The sequence below is a fragment of the Eumetopias jubatus genome, unplaced genomic scaffold (genome assembly GCF_037043125.1).
Source record: "Eumetopias jubatus isolate StellerSeaLion01/CBP00866 unplaced genomic scaffold, mEumJub1_p1.0 scaffold_6, whole genome shotgun sequence".
NCBI classification, from domain to species: Eukaryota; Metazoa; Chordata; class Mammalia; order Carnivora; family Otariidae; genus Eumetopias; species Eumetopias jubatus.
Window position 1 is genome coordinate 42,008,531 of NW_028274812.1, and position 13,086 is coordinate 42,021,616.

The 13,086-nt window shown below is 34.3% G+C and overlaps 1 protein-coding gene across 4 annotated transcripts in view; it reads left to right on the forward strand.

The window, feature by feature from the left end:
• TBC1D32 (TBC1 domain family member 32) overlaps window positions 1-13,086 on the forward strand; it is a 196,732-nt gene that overhangs the window by 158,988 nt on the left and 24,658 nt on the right. For 3 of the 4 annotated variants that reach the window (XM_028117067.2, XM_028117066.2, XM_028117068.2), the window contains 3 exons: window positions 7,937-8,006; window positions 9,719-9,834; window positions 10,584-10,738. In XM_028117067.2, the coding sequence (XP_027972868.2) occupies window positions 7,937-8,006; window positions 9,719-9,834; window positions 10,584-10,738 (341 nt within the window). The remainder of the gene's footprint in view (window positions 1-7,936; window positions 8,007-9,718; window positions 9,835-10,583; window positions 10,739-13,086) is intronic. The other variant, XM_028117070.2, reaches the window with a different exon arrangement.

Below are 13,086 nucleotides of genomic sequence, written 5' to 3' on the forward strand. Positions count from 1 at the left end.
GTTCTTTTATTTCTCCAGGAAGGGTGTCTCTAATAACTACCATGCTTTTTTCAAGCCCAGCTAGTATCTTTAAAATCACGATTCTGAACTCTAGGTCCAACATCGTACTAATGTCCATATTGAGTAGGTCCCTGGCAGAGAGTACTACCTCTTGTTCTTTTTGCTGAGGTGATTTTTTTTGTCTTGTCATTTTGTCCAGAGGAGAATAGATGAATGAGAGAACAAAATGCTAACAGGTTAACAACGTCCCCAGAAAATATACTCTAAACAAATAAGAAAAGACCTGAAACCAGGGGAAAAGAAAGGGAAAGAAAGAAAAAAGAAAAAGATAAAAACAAACAAAAACAGAACAAAAAACAATATGATCAAATATGATCAGGCTAGTGCATAGATCAGTGCCACACACTAGATTTTGGGTGTATTTTGGTCTGTTAGAAGATGGTGCCTCCTAAAATTGTAAAGAAAGAAAGACTTACATATGTACAAAATAAGGGTTGATACAATGAAGGGATGGAAGATGACTGTAAAGATGAAAATTATAAAAGATTTTATAAAAGGAATTGATAAGTTGTTTGAAAAAAGAAAGAAGATTTAAAAAAAAGAAAAAAAAAAGGGGGAGAGAATGTGATCAGGCAGGAGACTAGAACAAAGCCATGCATTAGAGATTTAGGGTATATTTTGATCTGTTAGAAGAAACTGTATCTCAAAATTTTAAAGAGTGAACAACATATATATATATATGCCAAAAATAAGGGTAATTACTATGAAGGGATAGAATATGACTCTAAAAATGAAACAAAAAATGTTTTTTTTAAAGGGATTGATAAGATGTTGGTTGAAAAAGAGAAAAAGAAAAATCAAAAAAAAAAGTTAAAAAAATTAACTTTGAAAACTAATGAATCATGGTAAAAAAGCCATGAATTCTATGTGCAGTATTCCCCTAGTGCTGGAGTTCTCCCGTTTTCCTTGATCGGTAAACTTGGTCTTGGCTGGCTGTTCATGCTGATCTTCTGGGGGAGGGGCCTGTTGCCGTGGTTCCCAAATGTCTTTGCCCGAGGCGGAATTGCCCCGCCCTGTGAGTCCGGGCTAGGTAATGTGCTCGGGTTTGCTCTGGAGAGCTTTTGTTCCCTGCATGCTCTCGGTACAGCTTTGGAGAATGAGAGTGAAAATGGCGGCCTCCCAATCTCCGCCCGGAGTAGCCGAAAACTCGGGGCCCCGCTCCTCAGTGCACCCCCGGAGAAAAGCAGTCAATCACTCCCGTCTCCCCGGTCTCACTCCGTGCTCATCCTGCCTGTGACTGAGCGTTTCTATCTCTGGCACCAGACCCCATGTGGAGTCTCCAAACCCAGCAGATCCCTGCAGTGCGCTCCTGCACCGCTCCTCCCAGGGGAGGAAGGGGAGTCTCCCTGGTTCTGCTGCTTGTTGGGTCCCTGCTGGAGGAGCAGTGGCCCAACTGGGCCGCGGATCACAGTTTATGGTCACCCCTAGCTGACCGCCCACGCCTCGGCTCCGTCTCTGCAGCCAGCTTCCCCCCTCCCATACCTGGGAGCTCTGCCGCACTCAGGCACCCCCGGTCTTTCTGTGACCCCGAGGGTCCTGAGATCACACTGTCCCGCAAGGTTTCCACCTCCCGCTTAGCCACTGGAGTGACGTCCCTCAGCGGAGACGCCTTCTAAAAGTTCCGATTTTGTGCTCAGCGGCTCTATCACTTGCCAGAATCGGTGGAGGCCCCCTCCCCCACCGTTTATCCTCCTGAATATCACCTTGGATTCACTTCTTGGCATGTACTACCTTCCAGTAAGTGGTCGCTTCTCTGTTCAGAGAGTTGTTGCTACTCTCTTCTTTGATCTCCTGTTGAGTTCGTAGGTGTTCAGAATGGTTTGATCCCCGTTCAGCTGAATTCCTGAGACCAGAAGAAATCCAGGTCTCCTACTCCTCCGCCAACTTGCTCCGCCTCTTTCTAGTCATTTTCTTAATAGTGTCTCTTGATGGACTATGGACTCTGAGGAACAAACTGAGGGTTTTAGAGGGGAGGGGGTGGGGAGGATGGGTTAGCCCTATGATGGATATTAAGGAGGGCACGTACTGCATGGAGCACTAGGTGTTATATGAAAACAATGAATCGTGGATCACTACATCAAAAACTAATGATGTATTGTATGGTGACTAACATAACATAATACAATAAAATTTAAAAAAATATATAAAAAACTTCTTCCACGGGTTGGGGGGGGATAGTGGCTCTTGATGAGTAGAAGATCAATTTTGATGAAGTCCGGTTTGTCAGTGTTTTTCTTTTATGGTCAGTACTTTCAGGGTTTTGCTCAGAAAAATCTTTGCCTACATCAAGTCCATAAAGATAATCTTCTATACTTCATACTTTGCCTTTTACCTGAAGGTCTATATAATCAATTTTGAGTTATGTTTTGTGTATGGTGTGAGGTAAGGGTTTACATCTTTTTTTCCCTGGGATCTAGTTGTTCCAGAACAATTGATTGAAAAGCTTTCTTAGCTCATTGAATTGCTTTTATATTTTGTTAAAACTTAATTGAGTATATAAGCAGGAATATATAACTTACTTGTTCCTATCCTTAGGGGAAAAGTTTTACATTGATTTTTGAATGTTAAACCAACTTTGCATTTCTGAGATGAATTCTTCTTAATCGTGATCCTTTATCCTTTTAATATTTTGCTGAATTTGAGTGGCTAATTTTTTAAAAATATTTTTTCTATTTATATTCATGTGCAATATTGGTCATTAGTTTTCTTTTAATGTCTTTGAATTGTTTGGGGATCTGGTTTTGCTGTGCTTATTAAGTGTGCAAGATTGTTATTATTTTACTTATTTGATAGAATTTACTAGTGATACCATTTGGGTCTAAGTTTTCTTCATGGTCTGCTTTTTAAATATTAATTCAACTTCATTAATAAATGTAAAACTCTTTGGATTTTTATTTCTTCTTGGGTCTGTTGGATCTATGGTGATATTTCCTCTTTTATTCTTGATACTGATAACTTGTGTTTTCTCTTTCTCTTTTTTCTTTATAAGCCAGGTAGAGATTTGTTGATATAATTGGTCTTTTCAAAGAACCAACATTTGGTTTTATTGATATCCTCTGTGCTTCTTTATTTTGTATTTTTTGGTTTCTGTTATATTTTATTTCTTTTTTCTGCTGACTTTGGGTTTAATTTCCTCTTCTTTTTCTAGCCTCTGTATTGGAAGCTTACATCATTGACTTTAAACTTTTATTCTTTTCTAATATAAGTATATAGAGTTATAAAGTTTCCCCTAAGCAATGCTTCAGTTGCCTCCAAAGCATATTTAGAAATGTCTTAATTATCATTTCATTAAAAATATTTTCTAATTTAGCTGCTAGCTTGCTTTGACCTTGATTAATTTGCAGTGTGTTGCTTAACTTCCAAGTATTTGGAGATTTTCCAGATATCTTTTTGTTACTGGTTTCTATTTTAATTCTATTGTGTTTATAGATTATTCTCTGTATAATTTAATTTCTTTCAATTTTTTTGAAACTTTTTATGGGCTAATAAATGTTCTTAGTAAATGTTCCTTTGACAAGTGAAAAGAGTATATATTTTAGAGTTGATGGTTGTAGTGTTCTATAAATAACCAATAAGGGCAATTTAGTTGATCCTGCTATTCAGAGTTTCTAGGTAATTTCTAAATTTTTGTGTGCTTTTGGTACCAAATACTGTTACAGTAGTGTTGAACTCCCTTTATGATTTTATATTCATCTACTTGTCCCTTTAATTCTTTAGTTTTTGCTTCATATATTGTGAAGTTTTCCGATTTGGTAAATATATATTTAGTATTGCTTTTTCTTCTTGATGAATTGACTATGCTATCATGTAAAAAAAAAGTCTTTTATCTATAATACTCCTTGCCCTGGAGTGTATTTTGTCGGATAATAATATAGACATTCAGCTTTCTTATAAGTAGTGTTGGTATGTCTTCCCAACTTTAATATATCATGTTTTTTAATTTAAATGGCATCTAAAGATATATAGCATATGGTTGCATTTTGCTTTCTGTTTTTAATTCAGTCTGAGAATTTCTGCCATTGATTGGTGTTTTTAGCCCATTTACATGATTACTGATGTTTTAAAATTTTATCTGTGATTTTGATATTTTTGTGTACTATGAATTACCATGTCTTTCATGTAAGAACCTTACAAAAGTTTATTTCCATTTGTCCTTCCTGTGTGCTATTTTTTCTATGCATTTTACTTTTACATGTTGTTTTCCCTTTGAGTCAATTATTTTAAGTAAATTAAGAAACAAGAGCAAAGTAATTTTATATTTACCCATACATTTACAATTTCTTATACTCTTGTACAGGTGTTATGTGTGTTGTGTGTGTATGTATCTGTGTACTTATCTGGTATCATTTCTCTTCAGCCTGAATAACTTTACTGTTTTTTGTTTTGTTTTGTTTTTGAGTATAGTTGACACACAATGTTATTTTAATTTCAAGTGTGCAACATAGTGATTCAATAAGTTTATACATTATGCTGTGTTCACTACAAGTGTAGCTGCTATCTGTCCCCATGCGTTGCTATTACAATATCAGTGACTATAATCCTTATACTGTGGCTTTTATCCCCATGACTTATGCATTCCATAACTGAAACCCCTTCACCTATTTTGCCTAACCCTCCACCCCACTCTCCTTTGGCAACCACCGGTTTGTTCTCTGTATTTATGGTCTGATTCTGCTTTTTGTTTGTTCTTTTTTTTCCCATATATGAGTGGAATAATATGGTATTTGTCTTTCTCAGTCTGACCTATTTCACTTAGCCTAATACCCTCTAGGTCCATCCATGTTGTTACAAATGGCATTGTTACCCCATCCTTTTTTATGGCTGTATAATACTCCTGTGTGTGTGCATGCGTGCACATGCACACACACACACACACACACACACACACACACACACACACACACCCCACATCTTCCTTATCCATTCATCTGTGGATGGACACTTAGATTGCTTCCATATCTTGGCTACTGTAAATAATGCTACAATAAACATAGGGGTGCATGTATCTTTCTGAATTAGTGTTTGTTTTCATTTTCTTTGGGTAAATACCTAATAGTGGAATTAGTGGATCATATGGTATTTCTATTTTTAATTTTTTTAGGAATCTCCGTACTGTTTTCCACAGTAGATGTACCAGTTTACATTCCCACCGACAGTGTACAAGGGTTCCTTTTCCTCCACATTTTCACTAACACTTGTTAACTTCTTATCTTTTTTATTTTAGCCATTCTGACAGGTGTAAGGTAATAGCTCACCTTTGATATTTGCCCAGGAATGTTCAGAGCTCTTTATTCATGAAAGTCAAAATCTGAAAAAAAGAAACACAAATGTCCCAAAAAAATGAATTTAAGGATATATGTTGAATAAACAAATTTTACCATATTTACATAATGGAATACTACTCATAATAAAAAAGCACTATTGATACATGCTACAACATGGAATTAATCTCAAAACATTGTGTTAAGTGAAATAAAAAACACAAAAGATACATATTGTGTGATTCCATTTATATGATGTTCTAGGTAAAGCTAAACTAACTGAAAGTGATCAGAACAGTGGCTGGTTTAGGGAAGAAGGCTGTGCAGAAATTGGCTAGAAGAGAGCATGAGGGAACTTTTAGATGATGGAAATATTCCATATCTTAGAGGGGTCTGGGTTATACAGCTTGTATGCATTTGTCAAAATTAATTAAGCTATACATTTAAGATCTTTATATTTCTTTGAATGTAAGGTATACCTCAATAAAATATGATATTACTAATTAAAAAATCAATCTTATAATACCCTGTTATGATAGTTGCTAGGAGGTAGGTCTATTTCATGGCTATAGAAATGTATAAAGCCAAAATATTTTATTGGAACTACTTAAATTTTGCAAACTCAGCCAGTGTAACCAACACTGCAGCACTGAAATCTTACATTATTTAAACTTGGGAAATTAAAATACAATTAATAATAACATAGAGGATCACCATAATTGTATTCAGGTACTGACACAGAAAGAACTTCCTGGTCACTACCCAAATGAATTTAATCTGATTGTGTTGTAGTGGACATTGGTAAAGCTATTTAAATTATGGCTGACTTTTTAAAAATGCTGTTGATAAGACTAAGAACTTGACATTATGGTGAACATATGAATGATGATTAATAGTTTTAAAAATTGGCCATTTTGTGAGAGAATAATTTGTGACATGTATGTTTTTGGTATAAAGTAATGGAAAATCTTTTTTTTTTTTTTTTTTTTGTCTAGGAGAAAGATACTGGCTCATATAAATGGGGCAAAGCTGTCCTTAGCAATCTCTACATCTAGAATGTAAATCTATTAGTACAGTTAGATTTATAAATAGGGAGGAATTCTAAGATATATAAAAAATCACTGCTCATTATAGGCCAACTGTAACAATACTGCTAAGTTTGTGTTCTGATCTGAATAAGTAAAACTGAGATGTAGCTTGTCAAGAAATTAACTGAGCACTTAAGTTTATTTCATTTTATTTTAATTAATTAATTTATTTTTAAAGACAATTACCAGTCTAGGTAGGTAAAAGACCAGTCTGGTTTGGCTGGAATTATGAGGGCTTCCTGGGGCATGAGACTAGGAGAAACAGGGTACCTTACTTCTAAGAGTGCTAAAAGATGAATTATTGCTTGTCCAATGAGTAGATGTTTGATAACAGTGATGTTTAATTTGTTGTTCTTCCTTATCTCTGTAGATCTTAAGTCTAGCTATATTTTAAGGTTCAATTTAAGTGCCACTTCTTTGTAATCTCTCTCTTTCTGATTTCACATAACACTTTATCTGTACCATTCTTGTTCCACTTAGTCCTTTAAAACATCTTTATCAGAGTTATCTATATACGAATTTTATCTCTGGCACTACATGGAAAGTTCTTTTAGGGCATGAGGTATAATTTATCTTTTATTCCCTATAGCTTCTAGCATGGTGCTCCACACTTATTTTATCAGAAAAGGTGTATTAAAAGGAATGAATGAGCCCACAAGTTAAGTAGATCATACTGATAGGATGAGATGCAGCAGTGTGTAATAGAAGGTAAAAAAAAAACAAACTACTGACATGAGTATGAGAAACCCAGCTTTTAGTCCTTGTTACCACTAGATATGTGATTTTGGACAGTTCCCTTAATACTGTGTGTGTGTGTGTGTATGCACATGCACGCTATAGTTTCTTTAGCCAAAATTGAAAGTTACAACTAGAACCCTCAGTGCTATCTAATGATGCTATTGAGCATTCACTGTTAGCTGCGTCATCCATGTTCTCCAGACCTAATCCAAATTTTCAACCACTCCTGTTGTCCTCTATACCATATAGCCTCTTCATTTTTGGTAGATCACAACTCCTGCTCCACAAAGAAAATCCTCCTGCTGGAAGAACCTTCTTGACTCCACCCTCGTATATTGTTATACATTATAAGCAGTATACTGATTATTCCCTCTTGACACTCATGTTTAAATCTTTAAGAAGTGAACAACCATACTTATACATATTTGTAATTTGAAGTCTTATATATGCATTGCTTGATGAAAGTACAATGTTCTAGATCATTTTGTGGTTAATAGCTTTTGTGTTCTGGGACCCAAGTAAAAATAGATTGCTTTAAAACTACAATTAGTTGTTTTGTACTTAATATGCTTTTAAATGATTTTTATAGGAGAAAAGTTATTTGTAAAAAGTTTCCTGTTAATTTCTTTGAAAATATAACTGACAGCTCTTAAAAGAACAAATTCATCAGTGTTTTCAAAATTCACATTAAAATATGTAAAAATATTACTTTCATCAATTTTCAATTAAAATGTGATTATTATGCAGACTTTTATACATTTTTATAACCCAGTTTTCTGTTGTTTTTAGCTACTGATGCAAATGTGAAGAACGAAAGTCTTTCATCTGTGCAGCAGCTTGGCATTAAAATGACTGTCAGGTATATTATAGGGAAAAAATCCCATGTGCATTTCTAGAATTTGTTTTATCTTCCTGATATGTGCTTAATAGTATTTAACAACTGACTATTTTGTGTACTTTAAATGCAGAGTTTATCATTCAGAAAATAATAACTTTGTTTTGGGGATATTGGCACATGATTAATTACCTCTGCTGGTAAATCAGTTATAGTTCATTATCATTTCAGAGGCTAATTACAGTGCATTTAAGTCTCTATGACTACAGGTTTTTTCCAAAAAAAAAAAAAATGCATTGTAAAAATCAGCACATTGGTAGCACAATCATGCCATTTTCTAAAATATAATAGATTTTAATTGTCAAACTATGGTGATGAGTACAAAAGTACCTTAAGGATAGACACTGAAGTTAAAAATGAATTAACCAATTATAGTAGTTTGAATTTTTAGTACTCAAATTGTAATTTTCAAAAGACATAAGCTAAACAGCAGACTGTGAATTAAGGAGTGAGTCTCCTCTCTTGCTTATTAAATGGGAATCTTAACAGTTCCATCCTACTTCAGTGGGTAATCTTTAGAATCAGTTATAAAAAAGATGCATATGGAAGCTTTTAAAATGACTATTTTTATAAATTCATAGCATTATAATGAAAAGTGTGATAGTAATTCTGGCTAATCCATCTGTATCGCATAAAGCATGTCACTCATTGTTTTGTGACCCTATATCTGCTTTTTATTTTGTAATGTCCAATTTCTATTCTGAAATGGAATCCATAGATAACATGAGCAAGCTAGTCACATATTTTTAAAATTCAATATAATGTCTTATTGGTAAGAAGTAAATGGAAAGTAATTTGTAATGAAATGTTTGTGCCCAACTACAGTATATGACATAGCTGTCAACCATATAGAATCATTGTGACTTTGGCAGCTGCAAATAGAGACTGATTGTGTCTTGGTGCTTCAAATACTGCTCGAGTTTTGCCACTGGCAAAGTGACTTTCCAAAATGGAGAACAAGTCTTAGGCTTCAAACAATGAAAGTACTGTCTTTCCCTGATTTACACATAGTTGCATTCAGTGTGTCATAAAAAATATAGAAAAAAATATGATCTTATATAAAACAGAATTGGTTTCAAATTATTATGAATAGCTTCTTCACCCATGCAAATAACAGGCAGGCCATTTGCAGGTGGTTGTGCAGGACTGTCCCACATCAAACCTCCCGACGATCACTCACCAACTGCCGTTAGTGCCCCCAGTCACTATGCAATCAAAAACGCCCCCATGAATTTCCCAAGTGGCCCCAACAGGGGAAGTGCTCCCTCTCAAAACCTTTGGACTAGATGAAATCTGAAATTGCTTCTAGACTTAACATTCAGTCAGTCTAACCTGTCAACATTGCATGTTTTAGATTAAGTTCAGGAAAAAATGCTTGTATTCTTCTTATCTACAGTATCTACATTTTGTTCTCTCATCACTGTTTTATTTTCCTTTAAATTTGTCAATATTTAGCAGATAACTACTACTAATCCAGATATAATTATCAGGAACATATATTGAGTGTTAAGCTCTCCCTATAAGTGTTCTGTGTAGCATAGTTGTTCTAGAAGTAAAAGAAAACTTAAAACCTTGGGATCTCAAGAGGACTATGCTTGATGGATTTTAAAAAAGTGAATTTGCAACGCAGAGCCTGATGTTTTTCATTTTGTATGTTTTGTGGGCTTTTAATGTAGATATGGCAAGTTTCTCAGCCTGTTAAAAGACAGTGCAGAAAATGATCTTACCTTGGTTTTAAAGCACTGTGAGAGATTCCTGAAACAGCAGCAAGCTTCCATAAAATCTGCTCTTCGTATCCTTTTTGAGTGGATTCACAGTAATTGAACATTATGTGTTTTTCATAGTTCTTTGATAGGGTACCTTAACACATGTATAATAAAATAATACTTTAACCTATATTGCTGATTCGTTATGATGTACCTTTATAGTATTCTCTATTTTAAATATGAATTTTATTAAATTGTGTAGTAATTACTAAATTCAGTCTTATTGAATCTTAAACTGAGTAATTAAAGTTATTAGGCTATATTTTCAGATACATATAAGAAATTTTTAAAAATAGGTTTAGTATATCTAGAATAAGAATATTCTAGAGTTAGTAAATCTAGAATAACAATGGAACATATACTTATTTTACTTGAATTGGTTATTTTTCAGAAATAGGTTTGACTTGAAGGGAAAAAAGCATACGGACCACTTGCATTACTGAATTCTAAAAATGTATGGATTTTTAAATATTTGATTATCTTAGTAATTTAGCAGGTAACCTAAACCAGAGAAAGAAGTGATACTATGATTTTAATGACTTGAATAAATGTTGCCACAAAGCAGATAGTTTTTTCTGCATTTACTAGTTCCATTGCCCTCCTTTACTTATGTAAGTAAACAGCAATTTAGCTTGTAAATTGGTTGAAGATAAAATGAGGACTAGGTATCAATATCTCTTTCCTGATCAGGATCCTGGAAATGAGGATTAATGGAGTTCTTATATTTTATCTTCTAAGATAAAATATTGCAAAAGTTCTTTAACTGTGGTTTCAGTCTGCCTGCAGGGGACTTATGCTGGCCATGACTGGTTTGTATCTTCTTTGTTCATGATAATGTTGGGGGACAAAGAGAAAACACTCAGATTTCTTCAGCACTTCTCCAGGCTTCTGACCTCTGCTTTCCTTTGGTTGCCAAGACTACATATTTCTGTAAGACTTTTTGCTCTGTCTTTAAATGAGTGTGTTAAATTTTAAGGCAAATCCTATTTAAATTCATTGGGATCTTATTTGTAGAGGGGTCCGTAATAATTTATGTTCATTTTCTACCTGAATGCTTTTTGTCTGATTCTCTTTGAAGACACAGATTTGACATTTTCCCAAATGCTTGGTGTCTTATCTAATGGTAACTGAATGAAAGATTAGTGATAATAGATGGATTATTAAATTTTAAACTTGTCATTTAGTAAATTATAAAAAATACATATGTAAAAGGAGCTATTGAATTTTTTTATTGTCTTTGTTAGAATCAGTTAAATTACAGTGTAAGAAAATAATTAGGTCAAAATTGTCAACGTATTCTATGTGGAATATGGAAATCTATGATGAGTTTGGAAATCTATGATGAGTTTTGATTACACTATTGTAGTGTATTAATTTTATTTGTTTTTTTATTTTATTATATCAGTCACCATACATTACATCATTAGTTTTTGATGTAATGTTCCATAATTCATTGTTTGCCTATAACACCCAGTGCTCCATTCAATACGTGCCCTCTTTAATACCCATCACCAGGCTAACCCATCCCCCCACCCCCTCCCCGCTAGAACCCTCAGTTTCTCAGAGTCCATAGTCTCTCATGGTTCGTCTCCCCCTCTGATTTCCCCCCTTCTTTTTCCTTTCCTACTATCTTCTTTTTTTTTAACATATAATGTATTATTTGTTTCAGAGGTACAGGTCTGTGATTCAACAGTCTTACACAATTCACAGTGCTCCCCATAGCACATACCCTCCCCAATGTCTATCACCCAGCCACCCCATCCCTCCCACCCCCCACCACTCCAGAAACCCTCAGTTTGTTTCCTGAGATTAAAAGAATTCCTCATATCAGTGAGGTCATATGATACATGTCTTTCTCTGATTGACTTTTTAAAGGGTTTTACTAGCTTCATGAGATCTTAGAGTTTAGAGGTAAGAGCATCCCTCAATTTACTAACGTTTCTGTATTTTGTTTTACTTACTGCTATTAAGATCTCCAACTTGGGAAAACTGTCTATTATACAAGATAGGCTAATACTTCCCGAACCTTTCCTATGACATACTGCACATGGACAGTGCAATCACATTGCACCCAAGGATAAATAAGTTAAGGGATCGTGAGCATATGTGGAGTTCAATGAAACTATGTATTACATGTTTTTACAGTATGTATTTGTGATAAGGAATATAAAAGCAAAGAATCAAGGAGGAATATATTATAAATATTGAAATTTTATATTTTTATGCTTGAAATAACTGTATGTAATTCCTGAATAAGAATTGTACTTAAGCATAATGCGAAATTTGCTCACATGAACAGTCAGAAGCAAATGGCAAAAGAATGTGTACAGTTTTTCTCTAATCAGTGGAATATTTTCCTTCTGTTAACCAGAATTTGAATAATTCCTTAAATTGTACATGAAGATTTTAAAAATCTTAGATAGTCTTAGACAGAAGGAAGGGAAAAATGAAGGGGGGAAATCAGAGGGGGAGACGAACCATGAGAGGCTATGGACTATGGGAAACAAACTGAGGGTTTCAGAGGGGAGGGGCTTGGGGGGGTGGGATAGCCCAGTGATGGGTATTAAGGAGGGCACATATTGAATGGAGCACTGGGTGTTATACGCAAACAATGAATCATGGAACACTACATCAAAAACTAATGATGTACTATACGGTGACTAATATAACTTTTTCAAAACACATTTTATTTTTAACATAACAGTGATGTTGTGCTCTAATAGGTTTTCTTTCCATAAAATTGAAATCAGGCAGGACTCTAGCGGCTTGGATTTTATTAGATTTATTTTGATAGCATCATTGAATATGGAATATAGATTTGTGGATGGAATGTCTTTCTCATAGGGTCTTTCTATTTAATTTCCGTAGAACTAGATTTTTCTAGTGTCAGGAATAGAGTGACTCATCAGAACTACCAGTAGTGGAAGGGAAAAACCAAAAGACTGCTTACTATGGTCTGTTTTTTAAGGCGCATGTCTTTCATTTTTAATATCTAAAGTAAAATACTCTAAAAAGTATTATTTTATAAAGTCCTTGCTTCCTGTTATGATGCTTTCTAGTACATCCCAACCCAAAAGTTTTACTGATATTCTTTTTCACAGTTTTAGCATAGTTTGTATGTTATTTTATGTCACTTAGATGATATATTACATGCTGGTTTCTTACATGTTTTGTGCTTAATCCTATATTCTGAATTTTACTTACAGTTACCTTTATTAAAAGTTGCCATCTTTTCAGAGAGTTGTGACTAAGCAAAATACATCAAAACACTAAAAGTA